The sequence below is a fragment of the Spermophilus citellus genome, assembly GCF_964194105.1.
Source record: "Spermophilus citellus genome assembly, chromosome: 4".
NCBI classification, from domain to species: Eukaryota; Metazoa; Chordata; class Mammalia; order Rodentia; family Sciuridae; genus Spermophilus; species Spermophilus citellus.
This window is the reverse complement of record NC_138185.1, coordinates 109,830,040-109,853,924: the sequence shown is the minus strand read 5'-3', so window position 1 is coordinate 109,853,924 and position 23,885 is coordinate 109,830,040. Positions and strand designations below refer to the sequence as shown.

Below are 23,885 nucleotides of genomic sequence, written 5' to 3'. Positions count from 1 at the left end.
TGCCCAGCCAGACTGTGGCAGTTACTGGCAGAGACAGCCAACTGTTACACCACAGAATTCTGAAACAGACTTTTTTATCCAAGGGAAATTAACTAGGATAATGGTTGAAAGTTAATTGAGGAAAGGAGAAATTTCCATTGTATTGAGACAATTTGTTTTTTTTATTAAACAAGACACCTTAAATCTTACATCATGCCATATACAAATAAATGCAAGTGCCCAATAGATTAAAGAGCCTAACAGAAAACACTATAAAAATGCTAGAAAAAAAAATGGGCTGGGGTTATGTCTCAGAGGTAGAACACTTGCCTCTCATGCATGGGGCACTGGGTTCAGCACCACATAAATAAATAAAATAAAGGTATTTTTGTCTATCTACAACTATAAATTTTAAAAAATTAAATGCTAGGAAAAAAACTATAAATAGCTTGGAATTGGTTAAAGCCTTCATAAGCTAAACCCAAAACCCTAGATGTTATTGCTAATTATGAGAACACAATAAGTTAAAAGCTGTTTTCCTGCTTAGAATGTCATAGCCCAAGTTGGAAGGAAGAAAGGAAGGGGAAAACAAAGAGGGAGAGGAAGAGAATAGGAAAGATGGTGAGAAAATATCCAAAACACATTTTAGGAGAATGTGTTACCATCAATATAAAACACAATGTCCAGCCAGGAAGCTGAGGAACAAGTTTGAAATAATTACTGTGGCCAATTACTGTGTGTGCACACACACAAACATGTTCACTTGCATTGGCAACACCACAGAGTTGAAAACTTAATTTAAATTTGGATCACAAATTGTCCCTCACGTTTTTTTAAGGTCATATTATAATGCAATAATTGAAAAGAATACTTGTACATGTTAAGTTGCCTGCTTGTCTCAGGCACATGGATATGGATAATTAAATACAGTTTGAATTGCCAGATCCTTGGAATTGCTTATGCAGGTTTCAAAACCAGAAATGATTGGCATAACAAAGTCATCTGTTCTGAAGGCCTGTAACTCAGGGGGCACACATTTGGCAAAGTTTTCCAACTAATAAGATGTGATATGAATTTTTGTTTTACCCCTCCAATTTGTTCATTTATTTTCGCCTATGGTGTCTTTTCAAAGGGGAAAAAGCATTTAGTTGTTTACCAATTATGTAAAATCCAATTAAGGGAAAAGGGAACTACAAGATTAATAAAATAGGGCTGGGGCTGGGGCTCAGCGGTATCGCACTTGCCTGGCATGTGTGAGGCACTGGGTTCGATTCCCAGCACTACATATAAATAAATAAAATAAAGGTCTATCAACAACAACAAAAAGTCCTATTTAAAAAACAAAAAAGATTAACAAATTAGCAGGAACAGGACGAAAAGCCATATCCACCGCCTTTCCTCTTTCCACTGGTCCAGGCTACCTCTTGAGCTCAGGAGTCTTGTGTTCTCTCTCCCACTACAGACGAGAACTGCAAGGACAAGTACTACAACTGCAACGTGGTGGTCCAGGCCCGCCTCTGTGTCTACAACTACTACAAGACCGCCTGCTGTGCCTCTTGCACTCGTGTGGCCAATAGGCATGCGGGGTTCCTGGGGAGTAGATAACACCCTGCATTCCCAGGGGCTGTAAGCAATGTACCTGGCTGGCTCCCTGGCCCAGGACACTGCCAGTCGACTTCATCACCACCCTTGCCTTTGGTCAAGTGTACCCAGGAGCTTTGTGCCCCGGATGTTAGAAAGCCACAGTGGGTCCTTTAATCATCATTATGTACTGATGACCCCTCCCTTGAGACCTGGCATCTGCTAATGGTGCTCTCTGAAAACCAAGCCATGGGAAACTCCATAGCTCTCAGCCCAACTCCTGCCCTGGTGCTTTGCATGTAAGCAGACAGGCCACTAACCAAGCACTGCCTCATCCCTGGTGTGACTGGCCTTCCAAAATTAACATCCTTGGACAGTCAGAGGCAGCGCTCCGTCCCAAAGACCCGCCAAGCCTTGCTGAGACCTGTGCACCCTCTGTCACCTCAGCCTGGCTATGCCTGTTTTCATTCTCAAAGACATTAGACTGTTTTGCTGCCTTATGACACAGATATCTCACATTAATGTTGTGCTTCATTGTTTAGCAGGTGTATTCACAGATATTAGTTCATTAGTCATCACAACATCCCAGAATGGGAAGCAGGGGATAAATAATCGTCCCACTTTATTGACAAGGAAATATCTGAGGCTCAGCTCAGGTCATTGACCTGCCATTCAGTGGCAGAACTGAGTGCCTGTTCCAATCGCCTGCACATGACCCTTACCCAACCGCACCTCTACCACTATAGAGGTCTTAGGTGTGAAGGATGCAGCTTCATTTCTAACCAAAAGCCTGAAGTTTCCACCAGCAACAAAGCCCAGGCCTTTGAATTCTCTCCTCCACCTGGAGGTCGAGTCCTCATCCCCAGGATTCAGATTTCTGTTTCCATTTTCCCCACAAAGTCACAGGCCCTAGTGACAGAGCTCTGCAGTTTTGGCTGAACTCCACCCTCAGCAGAACTGTCCCATGAGACAAGAAAGCTAGAGGAAGAACCAGGTGATTGCCTGGAATTCGGGCGCCATTTCAAGTTGACAAGTCCCTCTGGCCATGGGCCTTCCATGTGGCAAAGCAGATTCCCAAGGCCCACAGCTCTGGGCTCTGGGCTCCTGCCTTCCTCAGCCATCTCTCCCAGGCTCTTCACCACCTAGTGGAAAGTCGAGCCAGTAGGTCCCCCAAAAAACATCTAAATCACATGACTCCTGTGACTCCCAATCCTTACCTCCTCCCAGACTTGACCAGGAAGACCCTTACCTGTGCAGTCAGCCTGGGAAAAGGAGCTGTGAAGCCCCTCCCATATTTCCTGATTCACTTTATCCAACTATGTAGTTCCAGAGACCTCACACCTGCAACAAGGTGTAACACATATTGAAAGATGAACCAACTGAAAAACCACTTAAGAGCAATACTTTCTTTACTTTTATCCATTAAGAAAGGTATCAAGCTAAATAACTGTAAACTTATAGAAAATTTCTCTTATTTTTGGCCCTGGGCATGTAACCCTTGTAAAGCAAGCCTGTATTTTTAGCAACTGAGTTTCTCCCATGAGCTCTTTTACCTGGAACTCTGCCAACTGGATGATTATTGCAGCTTTGGGAGGTGATATCACCAGCCTGGCCCAGCACCTGCCACTAGGATTCCCACCAGCTTTGGGCCTTCTGAGGGTCCCTCCCAGCTCCTCTTCCTGGAGAGCACAGGCACCACTTCCCACAGCATCTCCATCTCCCCTGATGCTCATGTGACTCCTGCAGGTCCACAGCCCAGCAGAAGCCCAGCCTGCCCTGCTGACCAAACAAAAAGAGTTGTGAGAAGCCACATATATGGACAGTTTCTGTCCAGTGCTTTCTGTTTCCCTCTTGCCACTTGCTTTTGCTTCTTGTCACAGGGAAGTTTTTACTATAATGCAGCTGCTTCCAGATATCACTAAACAAGCTGGTCATTTGAAAGATTGTCTGGAAGAGGTTTTCTTTACATGCTGGAGACAGGACAGAATGGAAGGGAGGAAGGCTGACTTTTAGCTCCAGTGAGGGAAAATGTTCTAGCCATCAAAGCTGCCCAACAGAGGCATGGGCCACCACACTCCATGGTCTCTCTGTCCCAAAGGGACTTCTCTATCAAATAGAAGGAAGGGGCACATACTGGTCCTTCCAACTCAGGAATCTCATGACCAGGTGAGGTCAACATGGCTTTGTCTCTTTGACATGAAATAGCATCCTGTGATCCTGAATGTTACCTAACAGTTCCTTCAAAGGACTATGATCCTCCCATGATAATGGCCAGGTAGGAACAAAGGGACATGTCTTCCAGGAAAAAGGGCACCTCAGCAAGAGGTCTTTTTATTCTTACAACAAACAACTGAGATGTTCTTGGAGTTTGTTAGTCTTTGGAAGGTTGTAGATTATAGAACAGAGGGTCTATTGACATTTTTGTCTTAGAAAGCCAATTCTTGCTAATTCCCTAGTTTTTTATTCGGGTATCCAAATGCCCTTCTCCATCGCACAACCCATGCAGTCAGACCATCGGGTGTTTCCAGACCACTTTCCCGGGAGGAAGTCTGAGAAAAGCCCGCCTTGGGATGACCCTCTCCCTCCAGGTGGCTCTGTCTCCTTCCTCTGTCCCCATTTTTTCACCCTCTCCTTTTATTATCTGCCATCTCCTTCTCAGGTCTCTCCATTTTTCCTACCTTGCCATAATGTGGTATTGAAGTTTTTATCTTAACAGTTTTTTTTTCTGTGCATTGGATTGCCCCATTTCATGATCTGAGTTTTTCAATTAGATAAACTAAAGCTATGATATGTTTTTGTCGCAAAAAAAGCAAAACTTCCAACAAAAGTAGTTTGCTTTGTTTCTTTCACTATCAGAAAAGGAAATGGTGCCTCTTGCTGCCCTAGGTAGAAGCCAACCCGACCTATCCATCCTCCACGTTCTCACCACCACCTGTAGTTTTTGCCACAGAAAAGGGACCTCATTATAATAACACTAACAAGACACCTGGTCAACCCGGCCACTAGAGGGCATCAGTTCCCTTCATTAAGCCATAGCTGCCAGCTGGAGGAAACCACAGTGAGGGAGACTCCTTCAGCTCTTGGGAGTCACAAGAGCCACTGTATGGCAGGCATGCTCAGAACTGCCCTATCTGTCCTTTTGTCTCACTTCTCTGGCCCAGAGTTCATTGGATATTGTTTTTTCTTTATGTCCTTGAATATGTATCTCCCACTTATTCTCAAAGTGTTTAGGTTCAGCACTTTTTGTTTTAGAAAGTGTGGCTTTATAAAGGAGTAAAAGGGACACCAGCCTGGTTTATTTTCATGGAGCTGTAAGGCAGAGAGAGAAATCTAGATATTGCCTTTCTAGGCCACTATTACTGAGCATGGTGGCTCATGCCTATAATCCCGTGACTCAGGAAGCTGAGACAGGAGAATCTCAAACTCAAGCCAGCCTTCCTAAGCAACTGTCTTTTTTTTTTTTTATTAACACACCTATTTTAGAGTTGAAATATCAATTTCTAATGTGGAAGAAAACATAAATGTAAGACAAGCTGAATGATTGTATCAGCTTGGAAGGCAGAGACCAGCATTTGATCCCTTGCCATACAAGACATTTTTTAATATGACTTAGGAAAATAGATGCCCTACCAATAGAAATTGTGGATAACATGAAATTGTGGAGCTAATGGCTTGGGTAACAGGTTCTGAATCAAAGAAGATCAGGGAAGCTAGAATAAATCCCAAAGCTTCACAAGTAAGTAGGAAGCAACATAAAGGTTTACATTTGGATTTTTTTTTTTTAACTACACAAGTAACAGGTGCAAGAGATGTAAGAGTTTCAGGTAACTCAGTTCAGTGTATTGAGAAAGCAGGAGGAAGCCACCAAAAAAATAAACAAAACTTAAAATACATTTAGACTATGCAAGGAGAAAACATGGACGAGAGTCAAACCCTGTTTTGTCTGTGATCATTGGAGCCATGCTTTAGGAAGACTGTTGATCACGTGTAACATTCAGATGAGAATGTCGAGTCCAAGTGAAGAATGCAGATGATCAGAAACAACAGAAAGGACCTCCTGAGAACGTGCAGCCTGGAGCAGAGACTCAGGCACCAGGAAAGCCATCCTAGGACAAGGAGGTACAAGTTGCAGGGAGCCAGATTTTAACTCTTGCAGGAAAACCAACTGTCCACAAGTTGGATCCTGCTGAAGGCAGGGGGACTCTAGGGCAGGTGGTGAAGCACAGTTTTTTCTAATCCATCTGTTCTGGGATGGCAATGCACTGCCTACATACTTCCCCTTCCTGACTTTTGCCACCCTGTCAGCCATTTCAAGCTCGCCAGTACACCGCTCCCCTGAGCTGGTTGTGGCCTCATATCTCAGAGCATCACTAACAACATGGTCAGCGTTGCCTCATCTGGTCCTGTGCCACAAAGGAGTGTGCAGGCATGCTGTGACCCTAGCTGCCTTCCTGGGATCACACATTGTTGGAGGCTGAGCCTCCTCCTGGCTGGGCTCCTTTACCTAACAGGACTCTCTTACCTCCTCTGATTTCTTGCACCTTTGCTGGTGCAAAGTAATTCTGTCCACCCTGAACCATCTGTCCCCCATTCCTGGGCCTATCCAACTCCCATCATGCCATGGAAAAATGACCACGAGATGGTGGAAACTTCCAGCCAACCTTCTCAGCATCTTCCGGACAATGAGTCCCTCACCTCAGTGAGAGGAAACCCATTCTGTTACACAAACTAACTCCCACATTCCTTGACCCCCAGCTCCCCGTCATCCAGTTTGACAGAAGGATATAATTTGTTATAACTTATTATTTTGTTCTTTGTAAATACAAAGTGTTTATAGGAAATATGTTTTCTGAACTCTATGTGCAGAATGAGTCACTACACCAAAATAGTTCTATTATTTAGAGTATGTTAATTTTAAAGGGACCTAATAGGTATTTATTTACATATGCCATCCACATTTTGTGTAAGATCATCTGATCATACTAACCCAGTTCCCTGGAATGTTGCACACAATAATGCCTAAGAGATTCTAAGTCCATTTTTTACAATTGTTTAGTATACTGATTAGCCAAACTCCTTGGGGTTTGAGGTCAAGTATAAACTGCTCCACTTTTTGACTCGTTCAAGGGACTTTCACCCCTGGTATTGTACCTGAACCGGATTGCCACCTTTCTGTCTTAAATATTATATTTCCTCATATAATCTGCTCTCTCCTCATCCCCCAACATTTGGAGAAGGACATGTGTCTTGTCCTTCTCGTTCTTTCTTTGTTGCCCTCTCTGTTAGCATCTGTTGCTCAGGAGGACTGGTCAGAGCTGGGAAGGGGGAGGGTCGCCTGGCAGGATGGGGTAGCCTCCTCATTTCTGATGACACCTCCACAGTCCCTGCTGGGGACTGCTGGGGCCAGTTCCTTGGGGACGTCCTGTGAACCACATGACTCAGAGCAAGAAGCTCACTAAATGTTCCCATCAATTCCATGTTCCTTTATAGTGTTAAATTATTATGTAAGAAGGTGGTGAGTAGAAGGTGAATTATATGAGTAAATACAATCTGTTTTTCTCTTCAGCAAAAATGACAACTATTTTTGTGTATGACTAATTTATTTTTATTGTAAAAATACAATAAACTGGTTAAAAGATCTGCTTTGGTAACATGAGTTTTCTCTGACCTTACTCATGCTCTATCCACATTATTTCCAATACCACCCCCCTCCAAAAAGAAGAATGGAGCCCTTCAGAGGGAGTTGACTTGTCAGATGTTGACCTGGGTGCTCTCTGGGCAACTGGGCCAATGGGGAACAGGACACACCCTTGATAAAAAGAACCTGTTAGTTGACCCAAGTTCTGCACCTTGGCTGTGTGTCAGAATGACCTGAGACGCTTAAACACTTGGGCACGTGCACCACCTCCCAGGATTGCAATTTCACATGTATTTCCTTAAACCTCCCCCAGGTAACTCTACTGTGCAGGAAAGACTGAGCGCCACCCTCCTGGTTCAGTCAGTTCCATCTCTCACTTGAATTAAGTTCCTTCAAAATCCCCTTGAGGGGCTGGGGATGTGGCTCAAGCAGTAGCGCGCTCGCCTGGGTTCGATCCTCAGCACCACATACCAACAAAGATGTTGTGTCCGCCGAGAACTAAGAAATAAATATTAAAAATTCTCTCTCTCTCTCCTCTCTCACTCTCTCTTTAAAAAAAAAAAAATCCCCTTGAGCTAACCTCACCTTGGTCTCAATTTTAGCAGGATATTTGGCAAATCTTTCAAGTTATCTTGGTGCATAATAAAGTAAAATATGACTTGGATCTTAACGTCAGTTGAAAGTAGTCCTTGGCTAGCACGTCTCTGGTGGAATGCCTACAAGCTCTGTTCCTGATTCTTGTCTTATGCAACAGTTCACCAATAAGTCTCAGAAACATTATTTTACCTAAGATGCTACATTCTCCTGCTCCCATGCACCTTTTCTACCTGGAAAACTTCCATCTATTCTGTATATTTTATCCTGGTAAAATTCACTTACCATAAAATTCATCATTAAAACCATTTTCAAGTGTTCAACAAAGTGTTATTTAGTTCATTCACCATGTTATGCAACCATCCCCCCAAACTCCATTTATTCTTCAGCGCCCAAATCAGAAGTTCACTATGTGCCAGAGAGCATGATGAATACACTAGCTTCTCTTCACAGCCATAGGTCAAAGTTAGAGACCCAGGTTTCCCTCTGCCCAGCCAACACTTGGTGGTGCTGGGATCCTACAGCACCCCCTAGAGGCTGGAGCTTGTATCGTCCCCATCTCTGTCTCCCCAGGACCTGACAAATGACATGGTCTCAAGATATATTCTGCATGTGTTCTAGCCAATGAATATTGATTCCATAAGAACTGGATGAAAAAGAGCAGCACTGTTTGCCCAAGTTCAGTGTGACCACTGTGACCTCAGGCTGCCATGGAAGTTTCAGAGCCACCAGGAGTAAATAAGTCCACTCTGTGATAAGGGCCAGGCCCAAGCATAGATCATCAGTCTCCAGTTATAGGGGATACTGACAGGCAGGTTTATTGACCACCAGGAAAGAACCCAGAGGATGACAACCAGGACAGGAATGATCCTGATGGGGCAACTGAGTGTCTTCAACCTTCAGACACTTCAAGACTATCAGGGACAGATAACCAGAACCTGGATACCCCCAACAGATCAGAGCAGGTAAGTGTCAGGGAGTCAGATTGGTTCAAAATGAGGTGTTCCCAGAAATCAGAGGGGCTTAACAGTGGGAAAGAGTAAGAGACAGTATTATGGTTTGGATGTGAGGTGTCTCACAAGGCTCACGTGTGAGACAATGCAAGAATGTTCAGGGGAGAAATGATTGGGTTGTGACAGCCTTAACTCAATCAGTGATTGAATCCCCTGATGGGGATTAACTGAGTGATAACTGAAGTAGTAGGTGAGGCTGAAGGAGGTGGGAATTGGGGCTGTGGCTTTGGGGTATATATTTGTATCTAGAGGTGGAGTCTCTCTCTCTCTCTCTCTCTCTCTCTCTCTCTCTCTCTTTCTCTCTCTCTCTCTCTCTCTCTCTCTCTCCTTTCTGATCATCATGTGAGCTGCTTCCTTCCCTCTGCCACACTCTTCCACCATGACGTTCTGCCTCCCCCCAGCCCCAGGGAATGGAGGTGATCTTCTATGGACTAAGACCTCTGAAACTGTGAGCCCTTGAATAAACTTTTCTTCCCTAAAATTGTTCTGGTCAGATCTTTTAGTCACAGCAGAAAAAAAAAGCTGATTAAAACAGACAGTGAGACCCTCAAAAAAGGAATTATCAGAAACATTGGGGAAGAGGGAAGTTTTGAATGTAGATTGCATGTAATATAATATGATCAAATCTGTGTAAAACTTCTTGTATGTGATGTGGAGTGTGGAAGCAGAAGCATGTGATACATATAGCAATGGATATCATGGTGTCTTCCATTTGCTTTTATGTGTGAGTGTGTGTGCTTGAGAGAGAGAGAGAGAGAGAGAGAGAGAGAGAGAGAGAGAGAAGATGCACAAATAAGGTAAAATGAATTTAGGTGACTAAATGCCTATTAATGAAGGTATACATCCTTTATACTATACATGTCTGAAGTGTCAATTTTTCCAAAACAAAAAGTTATGGGGGAAAATAAAGTACCAAAAAAAAAAAGCAAAAGGAGAACTCCCACCTTTTGCAAATCTTCCCTAAGTTGTCTAATAAGAATCACCTGGTTTGCTCATTCAATCAGCCACCAGGTGCCCGTGCCTACACTAGAACAGGCCTGGAAATCTGCATGGGATTCCAGATACCAGATGATCTGGTAATCATCATTGAGGCCAGGAAACTCTAATTAGCTGAGCATCTACTATGTGCCAGATATCATCTAGGCCCTTTCCATAATTTAATTTCATCTTCTTGACGACTCTCATGAAGTGAGCACTCTTCTGTGGCCATTTTATGGAAAAATAAATGAAGGCTCAAAGAGAATAAGTAACATGATTGAAGACACAGCTATTAAATGGCAGTATATGGCTTAGTATTTTTTTAAGCTTTATTATGTAATGAAATAAAATGGACCTTCAAAAAGAATCATGATCTTGAGGGGCCCTTCCCTGCAATCCCAGGGTTCAGTTGTTTGGGGTAGGGACCAAACAACTAATATTTCTTCAGGAAATATTAGCAGGGGCTGAGAGTCCCTGGGAAGAGTGTGTCTAAGTTGGGGACCTTGTTGAATTTAGGTGTTGACTCAGGGATCTGTGCTGGGCCCTGACCCTAAACAAGCTCCCTAGTGTTGCTGATGCTGCTGGTCCAGGATCACACTTTGGACAGTGAGACACTGAATGTTGTGGGGATGTTGCAGGCTTTCTTGGATCCACTGGGAAGATAAGCAAATGACTTCTGAGGTTCTGTATACAACTTTCTTCTGCAAAGTGTAGATTCTTTTTTTTTCTAATTGATTTTTCAATTAAAAATTTTATTGACAGATATGCCTAATTGACTTTTTTATTGATTCTTTTTAATTATACCTAACATTAGGACACATTTTCACATAATCACAATAGCATGGAATATAACTTGCTCTAGTTCAGCCTCCAGCACCTCCCCCTCCTCCCTTCCTCTGCCCCCTTCCAGCTACTCAACTGATATTTCTGCAGTTTATTTATAGTTTTTTATAGTGTCTCATGGATATACTTGATGTTGGGATACTGTGGTATATTCATGTATGCATGTCAGATTGATTCCACTGTCTTCCCTTTCCCAGTTTCTCCTTCCTCCCGCTCCATCCCCTTTGTCTAACTACTGATCTTTCCTTGATTTTAATGAGATTACCTCTCCCTTTTTTTTCTTTCTCTCTCTTTCTTTCTCCCCTCTACCCCACCCCATATTTTGGATCAGCTTCCACATATTAGAGAAAAATTCGACCCCTGGCTCTTTTCACTTAGCACGATAGTCTCCAGTTCCATTCATTTACCAGCAAATGCCATAATTTCATTCTTCTTTAAGGCTGAGTAATATTCCATTGTGTATATATACCACATCTGACTTCAGGAAAGAACACAGGAAGAATAGTTGCGGTTGCACTTGTCTCCATTTACCAAGAAAGCAAACAGCCCCAGAACCCCCTCCTATATCCAGCAAACTTCCTCTTATTGGCTAAATTAGCTTTGCCCTGATTAGCTTGAACCAATCAGGATCCATCATTGGTTTCTGGACACATGACTTTGCTGGACACAATGGTGTTCTGTTAGCCCAGAAGGAAGATGGGAATGATGTCTGATCCCTGCACCCTTTGAGATAGGAGCCAAGAACTTCAAACACTGCAGTGTCTGTTCATCATCTTCCACCCACTGGGGAGCCTCTCCAATAAAGGTTAAGGCTGCCATCTTCCCTTCATTCAACAAATATTTATTGAGCACCCACTATGTGTCCAGCACTTTTTTGGGCATTAGAAATGCATAACCCCAACAGATCCTACAAATGCTGTGTAACCTAAAATACTTGCAAACAGAGGACACCCTGGATGAGTGGCCAGTGAAGGGGCAGATGCAGCTAGGTGTCTGCAAAGAACCTACTATAAAGTAACACTATGGGGCTGTCTGTGTTCTGTAGCTGGAATAGGTGACACAGACTTGTCTCTTGATCAGATGGTTAAGGAGCTTGCACTTGTAGCACCTCTGGGCAATATCATCCACATGTCCTTTAACACTCAGAGACCCCCCAGGCAACAGGGTACTTCCTTCTGCTCCATTTTTCAGCTGGGAAAACCAGGTGTCAGCCAAGTAAGGAACTGTCTTGTAATCACATAGATCATGCATGATGGCGGAATTCTAACCCACATCTGTCTGGTTTCAGAGCTTGTCTTGTTCCGCTGAATGGGACTGCCTATCCTAAAGCATCACACATCCATATGTGAGGCAAAACTCCCTTTAAAACTGAACTTCGGCCAGAACTGGCTTCCTGAACATGTGGAGTTGATCACGGCAGACTTCGTTGTTGATTATTGTGGCTTCACAGAGATTCTCTCACTCTGAGACTCAGGACAATGGGCCCCACACTCCTGTGACATTTACACATACACCCATTTCTTCCAGGGAAGATGCTCCAAGGAGCCACCTTTACTTCTCTGTCCTGCTTAACATGTACATTCTGTTTTCAAAGCCCAGGGTCAATTCTGATTGGAGGCTAACCAAAGGAGGAAGGGGGACAAGTGTACTGGGACCCAAAGAATTAAATTTGTTTGAACTTGATGCCAGTGCCAGCCTCAAGCTTCTCACCCTGACCATAGAATTCCTGGCTGCTGCTTCTACATGAGCCCCAAGTGCTATCAGCCTGGCTTTCAGTATTGTTTTGCTTGGTGGCTCCTCGAAGCTCAGAACCATGCCCCTCACAACTAACCCACACTCTCAGGTACTGCCCCTGTGTGTATCATCCACGGCTGCATGACAAACCACCTTACCCCAATGCCACCATTAATCCAGCACCAAATTCAGGTAATAATTCCTTAACTGCCATGAGCTAAGCCAATATGAAAAGAATGCAGCAGAGCAGGCACAGAAGAGTGGCATGGTGTTATTACCTGCCCAGCCCAAAGCAACTCCCACCATTCAGTTGATTCCTATCTCCATGTGAAGGGCAACTGAGTTTCAGCAAAACATTCTCCCATCAATGTTGGTTTTAATTCTGCTTTGAAGTCGTGTTTTTATTTAGTTAGCAACTTCGTTTTGATTTTACTATCATATTAAGAGTGACCCTTCTACTCAGGAAGCGCTGGAAGCTCTCTGCCACAGGAAGCCTCAGCAGCAATCAAGATGGCAAAAGGCCAGTCATTACCTGCCCAGGCCTGTCCACAACCGCACCAGGGCTCTTATGTGGTCAGGTGCTGCAGCCTGGATTCAGAAATGGTCATTTCATTTATTCTGCCGGTGACCACACTGTGAGGGAGCAGCAGGCAGGTCTGTGTCCAGAAAATTCCCAGGCTCTCAGGTTCCGGGCATCTACTCCCGAGCATGACAGGTCTCCCAGGAAGCCACCATTATCTCCACTATTCCTCCAAGCACTTCAGAGCTCCCTGCCTCTCATGGCCGCTAGAAGTTAACTCAAGAGGCTCCTCCACTTTACCCTGCCCTACTCTGAACATCTGCTGGATAAGGTGCCCTCTCAGTACAATGTTTCCCTAATCCTGTTGCTTTCATACTTTTTTTTCCTACTGTAAAGTGTAGCATGACAAAGACTCCAGACCAAGCGTGACTGGCAGAATTTCATCAGTGTGTAACAGACCCTCATAAATGTCAGGTTTTCCAGGTTTAACCTAACCTTAATTCCGTAATATTCCTCCAGCTCATTGCACACCAATTTCCGGTAATCTGATCCTTAAAGAAATCACCTCTAAAATACACAGAAACCAAAGTGTAACCCAAAACTCTGTCTCCATCTCAATAATTCTTGTAGTAGCAAAGGAAATCCTTTTTGGGGAAAATACTGTATATTTTAATGCCAAAGTGCCATTCGGTGATTCAATGCAACAAATCTAATTCCATTCCATTCAACACCCATATTCTGGATGTTTATGAAACATTGGGAGCTCTAACACACATGAACCAATGTATCAGAACAAAATTTAGCAAATGTTCCAATGGGATGGAGATGCCACCACAATGTTACACAATGTCTCGTGACCCCATTATATAAGCTCCTCTTTAGTTCTTTGATAAAGGAAACAAAATTGTGCATTAAACACTGGAAAACTTTGCCAGGACTCGTCACTGAGTTTAAACCCTCTGCCTCAAGTTGCAAGTACGTACTGATGACGTTTTCTTTTCTATAACTTCAAATCCCCACGATTGTGCTAGAATGTGGAGGAATAAAACAGTCTATAAAGCCGGGGAGAGCTTCTCTCACGGGATAATGCTTCCATCTTGTGGTCTTTCTGGGCGTTGCAAGTGTTTTGTAATTACTGGTACATGTTACCTTACATCTGGAGAGAACCTGAGGGGTCCTTAATTTAAGTCCTCTGCCCTCACCCAGGTAAGACTTGTTTACTATTTACTCACTATAGTGGCCCAGAGAGGGAAAGAGACTTATCCATCCCACCCAGCTAATAGGTAGTCTCTTACCTAAGGTTTCTGCTATCCTCTTGTTCCTTTTTAGGAAAAGGAAACCTTTCTGCAATCAAAATTCTAGCAAGTATAAAAAGATCAAAAGCAAGGGTTTTCTGGTGGAAGTGACAAGACCACCCTTGCCAGCCCACCTTGAAAACCATTGTCATACACCAGGGGCTGCGTTTCTGGCCAACAAAAACATGACTGGAAACTCAAGAGTCATCCCTGGGAAAAGGGCATTCCAATCTCAGGGAGCTGATCACTTTGTCCAGTTTTCTGTTTCAGCCCTTTCATTAAAACACATTCTCTTTATCGATTATTAGCAATTCTTCATTTTCACACCTTTCTTCCCAGAGTCTCTAAATTGATTTGTTTTCAGTTGCAAGTAAATGTTTTGACCTCTTAGGACGGAATGGCCAGTGGTGCCTGCGGTGGGGAAGTGGGCAGCAGCGTGAAAGGCCTGGGTGCTGGCGGGAGCCGTGGACACCAGGGGGCAGGTCGACCCTCTCCTGCAGGTCTGAGAGGGATGCCCAGCTTGGAGCGGCAATCTTCAGGGACCCTGGGCTGGCTACCTCCACTCAGTAGCTCAACAGGTAATTATCAGGCCCTTCAACAAGACACAAATTTCTGGCTCTCATAAAGCTGGTGGTCTCGGTGGAGGTCACAGGCCATCACGAGTGCACGACGGTTTCTGATCATGACTGGGATGTGGGGAGCCATCGGGGTTGAGGAAAGACATCAGAGCCGGTGTTGGGGTGCGAGAAGGAGTCAGCTGGAGAAGGAGAGAAAGGGCATTCCAAGTCTCCAACATCGGGAGTAGACGGAAAGGAAGGGAGGCCCTCCTTCCCGGGGACAATGCCCACCGCGGCTCCGCCCCGGCGCGCCGCACCTTGGCTCCGACCAGGAGGGGGCGCTGAGGCACACTAGCCAAGGCGCTCCACGCCTGCGCGGGGATTCTCCTCTTCGGTTTCAGGGGGGACACCTAACAAACTGCGTAGAGAGGGGTAAGAATTGTCAGTGAAGACAGGCTTAGGGTGGAGGTGATGGAATCAGAGGGGAACAGGAGAAAAGATTTGGAGGGTGTATCCAAAGTCATCAACCACATTTCTTGTTTCACTTTTGTCATGTAAAATTTCAATGGCAAACAAAATTAGAAATAACAGGTGGATGAAATAACAAGTCCTCCTCACTGTCATCAGCCATCAGTTTTAATTATTCTCAGTTCAGTCACCTGTTTTCATTCTTTTTTTTTTTTTTAACTTTTGTAAGCTTCAAAAGCAAATCCAAGACACTGAGAAACTCCTGTAAGTAGTTCAGGATAAATCTCTAGCAGGTAAGGATTCTTTTTTATTAGACATAACTGTAATGCCATCGTCATAGAAACTAAACAGCTTTGATTGTATTTTTTTAAAACATTTTATTTTCAAAATACTTTCACACGTCCAGGAAAAATATTTTAAGCTTCACTGTCTTATGCAGGAGCCTCGCCTTAAGATCATGTTCTGGGAAGAACTGATAAATCACACACCAGAACAAACAAACAAAAATGATAGGTCACAAATTTACTGTTAGAAGTTTCCTTTGAAATTAGACTGCCAAAGCCTAGCACCATGGCAAAGCCTATAATCCCAGAGACTAGGAAGGCTGAGGCAAGATGATCTCAAGTCCAAGGCCAGCCCAGAACACTTAGCAAGACCCTCTTTCAAAATTAAAAAAATAAAAAGAAAAAGAACTGGATGCCCCTGGTTTCAACTCTCAATACTGATGATGATGCAGAGTTCATGTAAGAAATTCTGTCTAAATAGCACAAAAGAGAAAGGACAGCATATGTGAAGGCCATGTGTTGGGAAGAAGTATTCGAGGTGCAGGGATCCTAGAGATCTTTGTGGCCAGAGCACAGAGCAGGGCAGGGTGCAGCTGTGCCACCAGGACCCTCCTACAGATTATGATTTAGGGAGAAATGCTTTGAGCATGTGCTTTTTCTAGAATGTCTTTCTAAAGAACATATCCTTCATCTCTGTGGAGGGGCATTGGATATGTGTTACCTCAATTTAACATTTTTGCCAAGTTAATAAATATAGCTAATAAAGAATATGAGAAAACAGAACTTACTTCAATATCTAAAGTCAGGCAAGGGACTTGAGTTGTGGCTCAGCGGCTAAGAGCTTGCCAGCACCACATAAAAGTACACAAATAAAATAAAGGTATTGTGTCCATCGATAACTAATATACATATATTTTTAAAAGTCATGTAGGAAAATATGCCACACATTACCTTTGAATACTGTTCATCTTAAGAGTTCCATTTGGGAAGTTTCTATCTATTCTTGCAGCTGTCATGACATTGTCTGGGACCTCAGGAACAATCCACAATAGACACAGGTGCAGTGGCTTCCTTGTGCCAGCACAGCACAACTCAGCCATCCATGGTCATGTGACAGTCTCAAACTCCATGTGTGCATTCCTGCACACAAACGCACATGCACACAACCACAGCAACTCCCAGTCGTGCCCAGTGCCGCCCCAGAGCTACCGGTTAAAAGCAGACACAGAAAACATGAAAGTTTTCCCACAGAATGTCTTTAGCCTTTCTCTACGGATTTTATTATTTTCTGCATTCAGAATCTGCAGTCTCTGGCTGGGGTTGTCGTTCAGCGGTAGAGCGCTTGCCTAGTACGGGCAAGGCCCTGGGTTTAATCCTCAGCACCACATAAAAATAAATAAAGTGGGGGTATTGTGTCCAACTACAACTCAAAAATATTAAAAAAAAAAAAAAGAAGAAGAAGAAGAAGAAGAATCTGCAATCTCATAGAAAAACTGGGAACAGAAATGCCAGTTCAAAAGTGACTTTCCAGGGCTGGCTCCATGGTAGAGTACTCGCCTAGCATGCATGAGGCACTGAGTTCGACCCTCAGCACCACATAAATGTAAAGATATTGTGTCCACCTAAAACTAAAAAATAAATATTAAAAAAAAGTGACTTTCCACAAATAAAGCCCAGAATATCTGCTTTATCCTTTAGGCCTACCCAGAGACAAGGTACATCTGGAGAAGATTTCCTTTATTAAATATATAAAAGTATAAAATAGCCAACTTAGGTGACTGAATTTGGATACCAGATCTGTCACTTAGCTCTGTCACTTACTAGCTGTGTGACCTTGGGTAAGTGGCTCAACCTCCCTGTGTTGTCAATTTCCTCTGTAAGATTAAAATAATAATACCTCTCCGATGGTGTTGTTCTAAGGATTAAGTTTACACATATAAACACTGAGAATTTAAATTTATTAAATTTTCTTAATAGATATTTTCTATAAGTATTATTCACAAATATTTCAAATTAACTGATCTTGTTCAAAAATTTGAAAAGTTGTTTTATCTTGATTAGAATTATACATGGTCATTATTAAACAATACAGAAAACTATAAAGAGAAAAATAGTACAAGATTCCTTCAGAAAAAAACTCTTTGAACACTTTGATCAATCTTCCTGATAGCTCCTGAGTCTGCACAACATAATGAGGAAGAGCACTGCAGCCTCATGAACCTGGGGCTCCCAGGGCAGGGAGAGCCCCAGAGGTCCTGGGACATGTGCTTCCTGCATTTGTGAGAACAGATGCAGCAAATGTCCTGTGAACACAGCTGAGGCCAGTCATGCAAAATCTCCCTTCTCAACCCAGGCTGCTTTTGCCCCTCAGGGGACATTTGGTGATATCTGAAGTCATCTTGGATATCACAACTGGGGTGCTCCTGGCATGGAGCCGGTAGAGCCCAGGGCTGTTGCTAAACATCCTAAACATCTCGGTTGTCAGCTCCCATAACCGAGAGTAAAGTGGCCCAAAACGTCAATGGTGTCAAGATTGAAAAACCCTGTCGTAGGCTGTTTCATTCTGGGAAGAAATAAATATCATAACTAGGAGGGTCAATCAGCTAGTGTGCACTGGCATGGCTGTGCCTCATGTTCAATTTTTAAAATACTTCCGTGCTAGTTTTCAGATAGCTCTCCACCCCACCCCACTCCCTGGGGAACCCAGATCCTCTCCTTAGCCAAGGTTTTATGCCTGGTACAGCAGGTGCAGGGGAATCCCCAGGATGGGCCCACCCCCACTTTAGGCTGCAGCTGTTCCCATCAGCAGAGGCCCAGGCCTGACCAGCTGCTGGAGATTTCAGCCCTGCCCTGGTTTAATGAAGGAAAGAAAATGAGACATGACCAACTTTGCATCCTCACCCCTTAATTTCTTCATACATATTTCCTTTTAGTCTTATTATAGGTCATGTTGACTCCAAGTTCCCTTTCTCTTTTCTAGAAATGAAATGAACTTTCTTTTGCCCTGACTATAATTGCAATACATATTTATTATGAAACTGTGAAATGAGAAAGGGAAATTTCTGCTTGTGGTGAGAAAATCTGCCATGGAGTCTTCAGAATGCTCTGCTAGAGAACCGAGAAGCTCTTCTGGGGAAAGCGGGACTCAAGAGGAGGGAGCAGCTGACCTAGACATGTCCCTGCCAGTCATCTCCGGTGCAAAGGAGGGGGTCACCTGGCCATGAAGCCTCAGGACAGACTGCTTTGTGTCTACCTGTCCTATGACAGGACAGCGACCCTCCAGTTCTGCTCAGGCCTTTGAAAAATTTCAAGGGGACTTCACTGGCCGAGGGCTGTGAAGATTGTGCAAGGAAGTATCTGATTATTTCTAAATGTTATCTTGAGAAGAGAATAAAGAGGTTTTGTTGAGAAGCGTTCCTGCTGGTGTCTGCCTCTTAGAGTTCTGAATCTTCTATTCCTCGCTCTAGAGAAAGAAGCCATTGATTCACAGAGGTCCTGCCAAGGAGAAAGTCGTCCCATGATCTTGGCCAGAAATTCCCCTGGGACACATGAAATTGACCTATAAGCTCTGTTTTGTAACTGGCCTTGAGGTGGAAACACTGCGGGCATACGTCCATGTAAATGAGTATAGAAATACCACCATTTGCCATGGCTGCTGGCATGCCACAGCAGGGATGGAGCCTGATTTAGCCAGTTGTCTGCAGATGGGTGTTTTACTAAAACTGCTGCAGCTGCAAGTTTAATTAAATCTTTGTGAAACTGTCTGTGGGGAAGGTTACCAGAAGCAGAGTCTCTGGGTGGCCAGCTCTGGAGCCCGTGCACTTGCCATGAGCTCTGCGTCAAAGACAGTGAAGACAACTGTACAGAAGGGAGCATTTTCAAGAATTCCCAGGTTGAAACATGTTCCCTATGCTGTGAACAGGACTTGTCCCAAACCCAAAGCCTGCAACTGCTGGGATGGAAATTGAGGCCAGCTAGCCTGACCATTGGCCAAATCATCCAGAGCCACTCCCCGCTCCCTCTGGCAGGACCCAGGCCATGCCTGGGACCTAGTGATGCTGTGTTTGATGGCCCCAACTGGCTGGGGCAGGTGATTTACCTGCCAGGGCCCCAAGAAGGAGGTCAGTTCTGCAGCCTTTATCATGCACACCACCTCTTCCCCACCCCCACCCACCCAGCCCTTCAGGGAGTCAGAGGAAGTTGCTGACCTGTCCCCTGGGGGAATAATTGTATTAATGATAAGGTGGCCTCTGGTGGCTTCCGTCAGCAGATTCAAGGCTTTGAGCTGAGTAATCCTTTGGCGTCTGCCCCAGCAGCTGGCAGTCACAGATTGAGGGCCACTGCACCCCCCTCAACCTCCAGGCTCTGCTTTCCCCTGCACAGGGCTCAGCTGGGGCCAGGCCTCACCTGCCAGAGAACCCAGAACGGAGGGCCAGGCTTACAGAGGAGCTCAGCTGGCACTGAAATGATGTGAGGAGTTGACAAAATACAATTAAAAAAAATAGAGTAAGAATAGGCAGTCAAATACCACAGGTTCTTTTGTAGGGTTTTGCTGTTGTCGTTTGTCATTCTGAGTAATACCCACTATAGAATATCAGGAAAATACAAATTTAAAGACAGACACCCACTATAGAATATCAGGAAAATACAAATTTAAAGACAGACACCCACTATAGAATATCAGGAAAATACAAATTTAAAGACAGACTTCCCATCCAATAAGGGCCTTGTGATCCACATACTCAGCTAAACTAAAATAATAAACCCATCCCTGGAATCTCCCATCTGGACAGAGAACATTGACCTGGAATGGTTTCAACATGAAGCCTGACCTGGGACAGAATCTCTCTAGGAGAGAACAGGTGAGCTAAGGTGAGGGCTGAACAGGTCTTAAAGGATGGGCAGGTGAAGCAAGAGTGGGAAAGACCCTTTCTCTGCCCAGCCCCGTGCCCTGACTTCAACACCTTCCCGACTGTCCATCTGTGCCATGGATCAGTCCTCACATAGCCTTCTGCCAGCCTCCTCCCCGCTGAGGGTCTCAGGGAAAATCCTACACCTGCCAGGACCACACACCCCCAAGGTCAAGGTCCCTAATCCTAGCTGTCCACAAAGCTCCCCAAAACCCTGCTGGACCCCTTCCCTACTAGGGCTGCCTGACAACATGCCCTCCCTCCTCAGCTCCTGCTCAGTGTCCCCACCCCCCAAAAAGAGGCCTGCTGTGCCTCAGAAAAGGGAAAAATTCCATCCTCTGCTCTTGGACCAGCCCCACCCCTTCCTCCCCTCCATCTCACCATGTTACAGAGCACCTCCTCTAATCCCACCAAAACTAGAATTGAAAGGAGGTGTGCTGGCCCCACACTGTCCCGAAAGCCCTGGGTCCCCTAATTCCTTCATATGACCCCCTGCCAGGCATGCTCTGTGTCCCCCAAGAGACTGCAAGGTGGATCAGAGTTTGGTCCACACCCACTTGGGGCTTCACTCTGTCTCTCCCTTGCCTTCTCCTTTGTATCTCCTATTTAAAAATGAATTTCTCTTTTAAAATATTTCTGTCTCCTTCCCTCATTGCCTGTGTGCCATTCTGGTTTCTCCCTCTCCTCCCTGGTCCCTGCTCAGCTACTCTGGTGGCAAACACCAATGGAAGCTGCTCAGGCTGCTTCTTAGAGAGGATTCTGTGGGGAGCAGGAGTTTGGGGATCAGATGCAAATTTGCAATCCCCATCTCTGTCTCCAACCTCTACCACCACTCAATAACGGTGTGTCTTGAAGCAAATTATTTAGCCCCCTCTGTTGTTTCCTCAGCTGTGAGTTGAAGCTAATAAGGGCAGCTCCCACCTAAGGTTGCTTAATGTTTGAATAACACATTGCAAGTGTTTGTTAAGAACTCTTCACATGCACTTCCTGCACCTCACTATTGGCAGGGACCTCATAGAGCACTTGGCTGGTGAAGCTCCGATCTTGACTCCTCTCCTTCATCTCCCACATGCGCAGGAGTCCTGAGCTCCTCTCTGCCTACTCCTTGACTCAGTTACAGACCCTCAGCTCATTCCTAACTATTCTTTCCTTGCACTGGTGATCCCTCAATCCTGGGACCCCACTTCCCATCTTTGTGCAGATCTGTTGGGGATGGGTTGGCTGTGGGGCCGGTGAAGTTGGACTTCACAGTGGAACCCAGGTGGATCTATAGATGGGGAGCTCAAGGCAGAGAAGCACGTGGGAGTCTGGGATCATGTGGTCCTGGAAGCAGTGGATGTACACAAGATTGCCCATGGAGAGGGGGATAGACTTGTGGGGCCACCTCTGGGCAATGGGTGATGACAAGTTCAGATGATGACCCATTCTCCAGAAGGATACCAGGTGACAGCCTTCAGGAAGCAGGAAGTGCTCAACCAAGTTCAAAGACACTGCCTTGGCTCTGATGGCCAGGTGGAGCTGGAGACCTTGTCCATGGAGGGTCCTAGGGGGCCTCCTGGCAGGAGGAGGGCAGGAAGGGTGAGGACAGAAGAGAGGAGGGCCAGTGAGTGACCTCCACCCTGTGGCCTCGATCTCCTGAGGCTCCAGAAAGCAGATTATCCTGCAAAGCCTCCACACTGACTTTCCAAATCCCCAATAGTGCTTCTGTGTCACAGGGAGGGTTAACCCCGCTTACATGAGGGCCATGCCCTATGGTACCTGTCCCCTTAACTCCATCATTCTTCCAGAAGCTGCATGTTCCCTGGGCTCTAAGGCTGGGCTAGCCTCCTCCCCATGCCAGTCTGTCCCCTGCGGAGAGCACAAGTCATTTGAGAATTGGTGTCCCCTCCAGGCCAACATGGGACTTTCCTATCTGTCTTGGGCATGGGGTGGGGCTTGAGGAGGAGGTGGAGGTGGAGAAACAGGAAAGAAAATACGTTTCCTGAGTGTTGCTCTGATTTTCTCAGTGACCCTGAGAAATGTGAGTAATAGCAAGAGCCCCACCATTTATAATGCTTTTAGTAAGTTCCAGGCACTGAAGCACTCTGTGAGAACCACTGGTACTGTGTCCCACCTACACTACATGCTGCAATCCCTTTCACAGATGAGGAGACTGATGTTCAGGCAGGCTGACACTTGCTCAGGAACAGGTGGCTTGTAATGGAGCAAAAATGTGAGCCTGGGTCAGTCCTCACACTCTCCCCTCACACCCCTCTGCCTGCTGGGGCCCAGCGTCTGGTCTGTCCCTGCTCCACCCCTCAGAACTGCTGTTGGTCTTGAGCTGGGAAGGTGGGCCTGGAGGGCAGCAGAGACCAGCCTGCCTAGGGACTGGAGGCCAGGTCAGGGGAGGAAGGGGAAAGCTACCTGAGATCCTGGAGCCAGATGCAGGCAGCTCTGTCCTCACTCCCTCCTATCTTGCAGGCCCAGTGCTCCAGGTAGGTGATAAAATGCCTATCGGCTTCTCTTCTGCCACCTCTCAGGCCTCCTGCCTCCAGCTAGCCTCAAACCCTACATTGGACCTGATTCTTCGGGCATCTGAGGATTGCTGACCTTTTGGGGGGGCACAAAATCCTCAAATCATGGTCCCCAAGCAGGTCTTTTTTCAAGAAGCTGAGGTGAGAATCATCAGGGCAGAGGGTTCAACTGTTCAGGACAAAAAAATGAACACCTACACAGAGCGGCCCACACAAACACAGGGCCACACACATGTGCATACATGTGCACATGCACACAAGCACACATACACACACACACTTGCCTTCAGACACATGCTAAGCACCTCAAAAAGATTAAAGTCATGGTGGTGCACACCTGTAATCCCAGCTACTCAGAAGACTGAGGCAGTGTGAGACCAGCCTGGGCAACTTAGTGAGAGACCTGTGTCAAAATAAAATGGGTTGGGATATAGAGCATTTGCCTGGCATGTGCAATGCCCTGGTTCAGTCCTCAACACACACACAGGAAAAAAAAAATTAGAGGAACTGCACCTCTCTCCAGGATTTGATATTGAATGACAAATAGCTGAGAGCATAGCATAGTCGGGACCTGGGGACATTGGATAGTCCCAGAGCTAGCAGAGGGACAGCAGGACTTACTGGCTCCCAGGGGCACCTTGGTAACACTGCAGGTGTGGCCAGTTGATCCCCTGTGGAGACAGTAAAGATTAAGAGGATCATAAACTGTGCCCAGCGGCTCCCTGAGAGAAATCTCCTCCAGCCAGAGCTGCTGCTGTGAGGGGCCTGGGGAAGTTTGGGAGGCTCCCGAGTCCAGACAGAGAAGAGACCTAAAGACAGAGGGAGACTATTAGGGCCTGGGAGAAGGAGAAGCAGAAATAGAAGGCGGAAAAGAATAGAGAGGGGCAGGTGGAGAGCGAGGCAGAGGCTGGGCCCACCCAGCCACTCAGCCAGCATCCTCGGCAGCCCTGGGGCCTCCAGGGCCAGGCTAGCAGTCCG

General features: G+C 45.5%; 1 protein-coding gene across 2 annotated transcripts in view; it reads left to right on the top strand.

Moving 5' to 3' along the window:
- Positions 1 to 7,200, top strand: part of THSD4 (thrombospondin type 1 domain containing 4) — a 630,142-nt gene extending 622,942 nt beyond the window's left edge. For both annotated transcript variants that reach the window (XM_081289549.1, XM_081289550.1), the window contains one exon: positions 1,442 to 7,200. In XM_081289549.1, coding sequence (XP_081145675.1) covers positions 1,442 to 1,584 — 143 coding nt within the window. In that variant the 3' untranslated portion in view covers positions 1,585 to 7,200. The remainder of the gene's footprint in view (positions 1 to 1,441) is intronic.
- Positions 7,201 to 23,885: the final 16,685 nt, after the last annotated feature.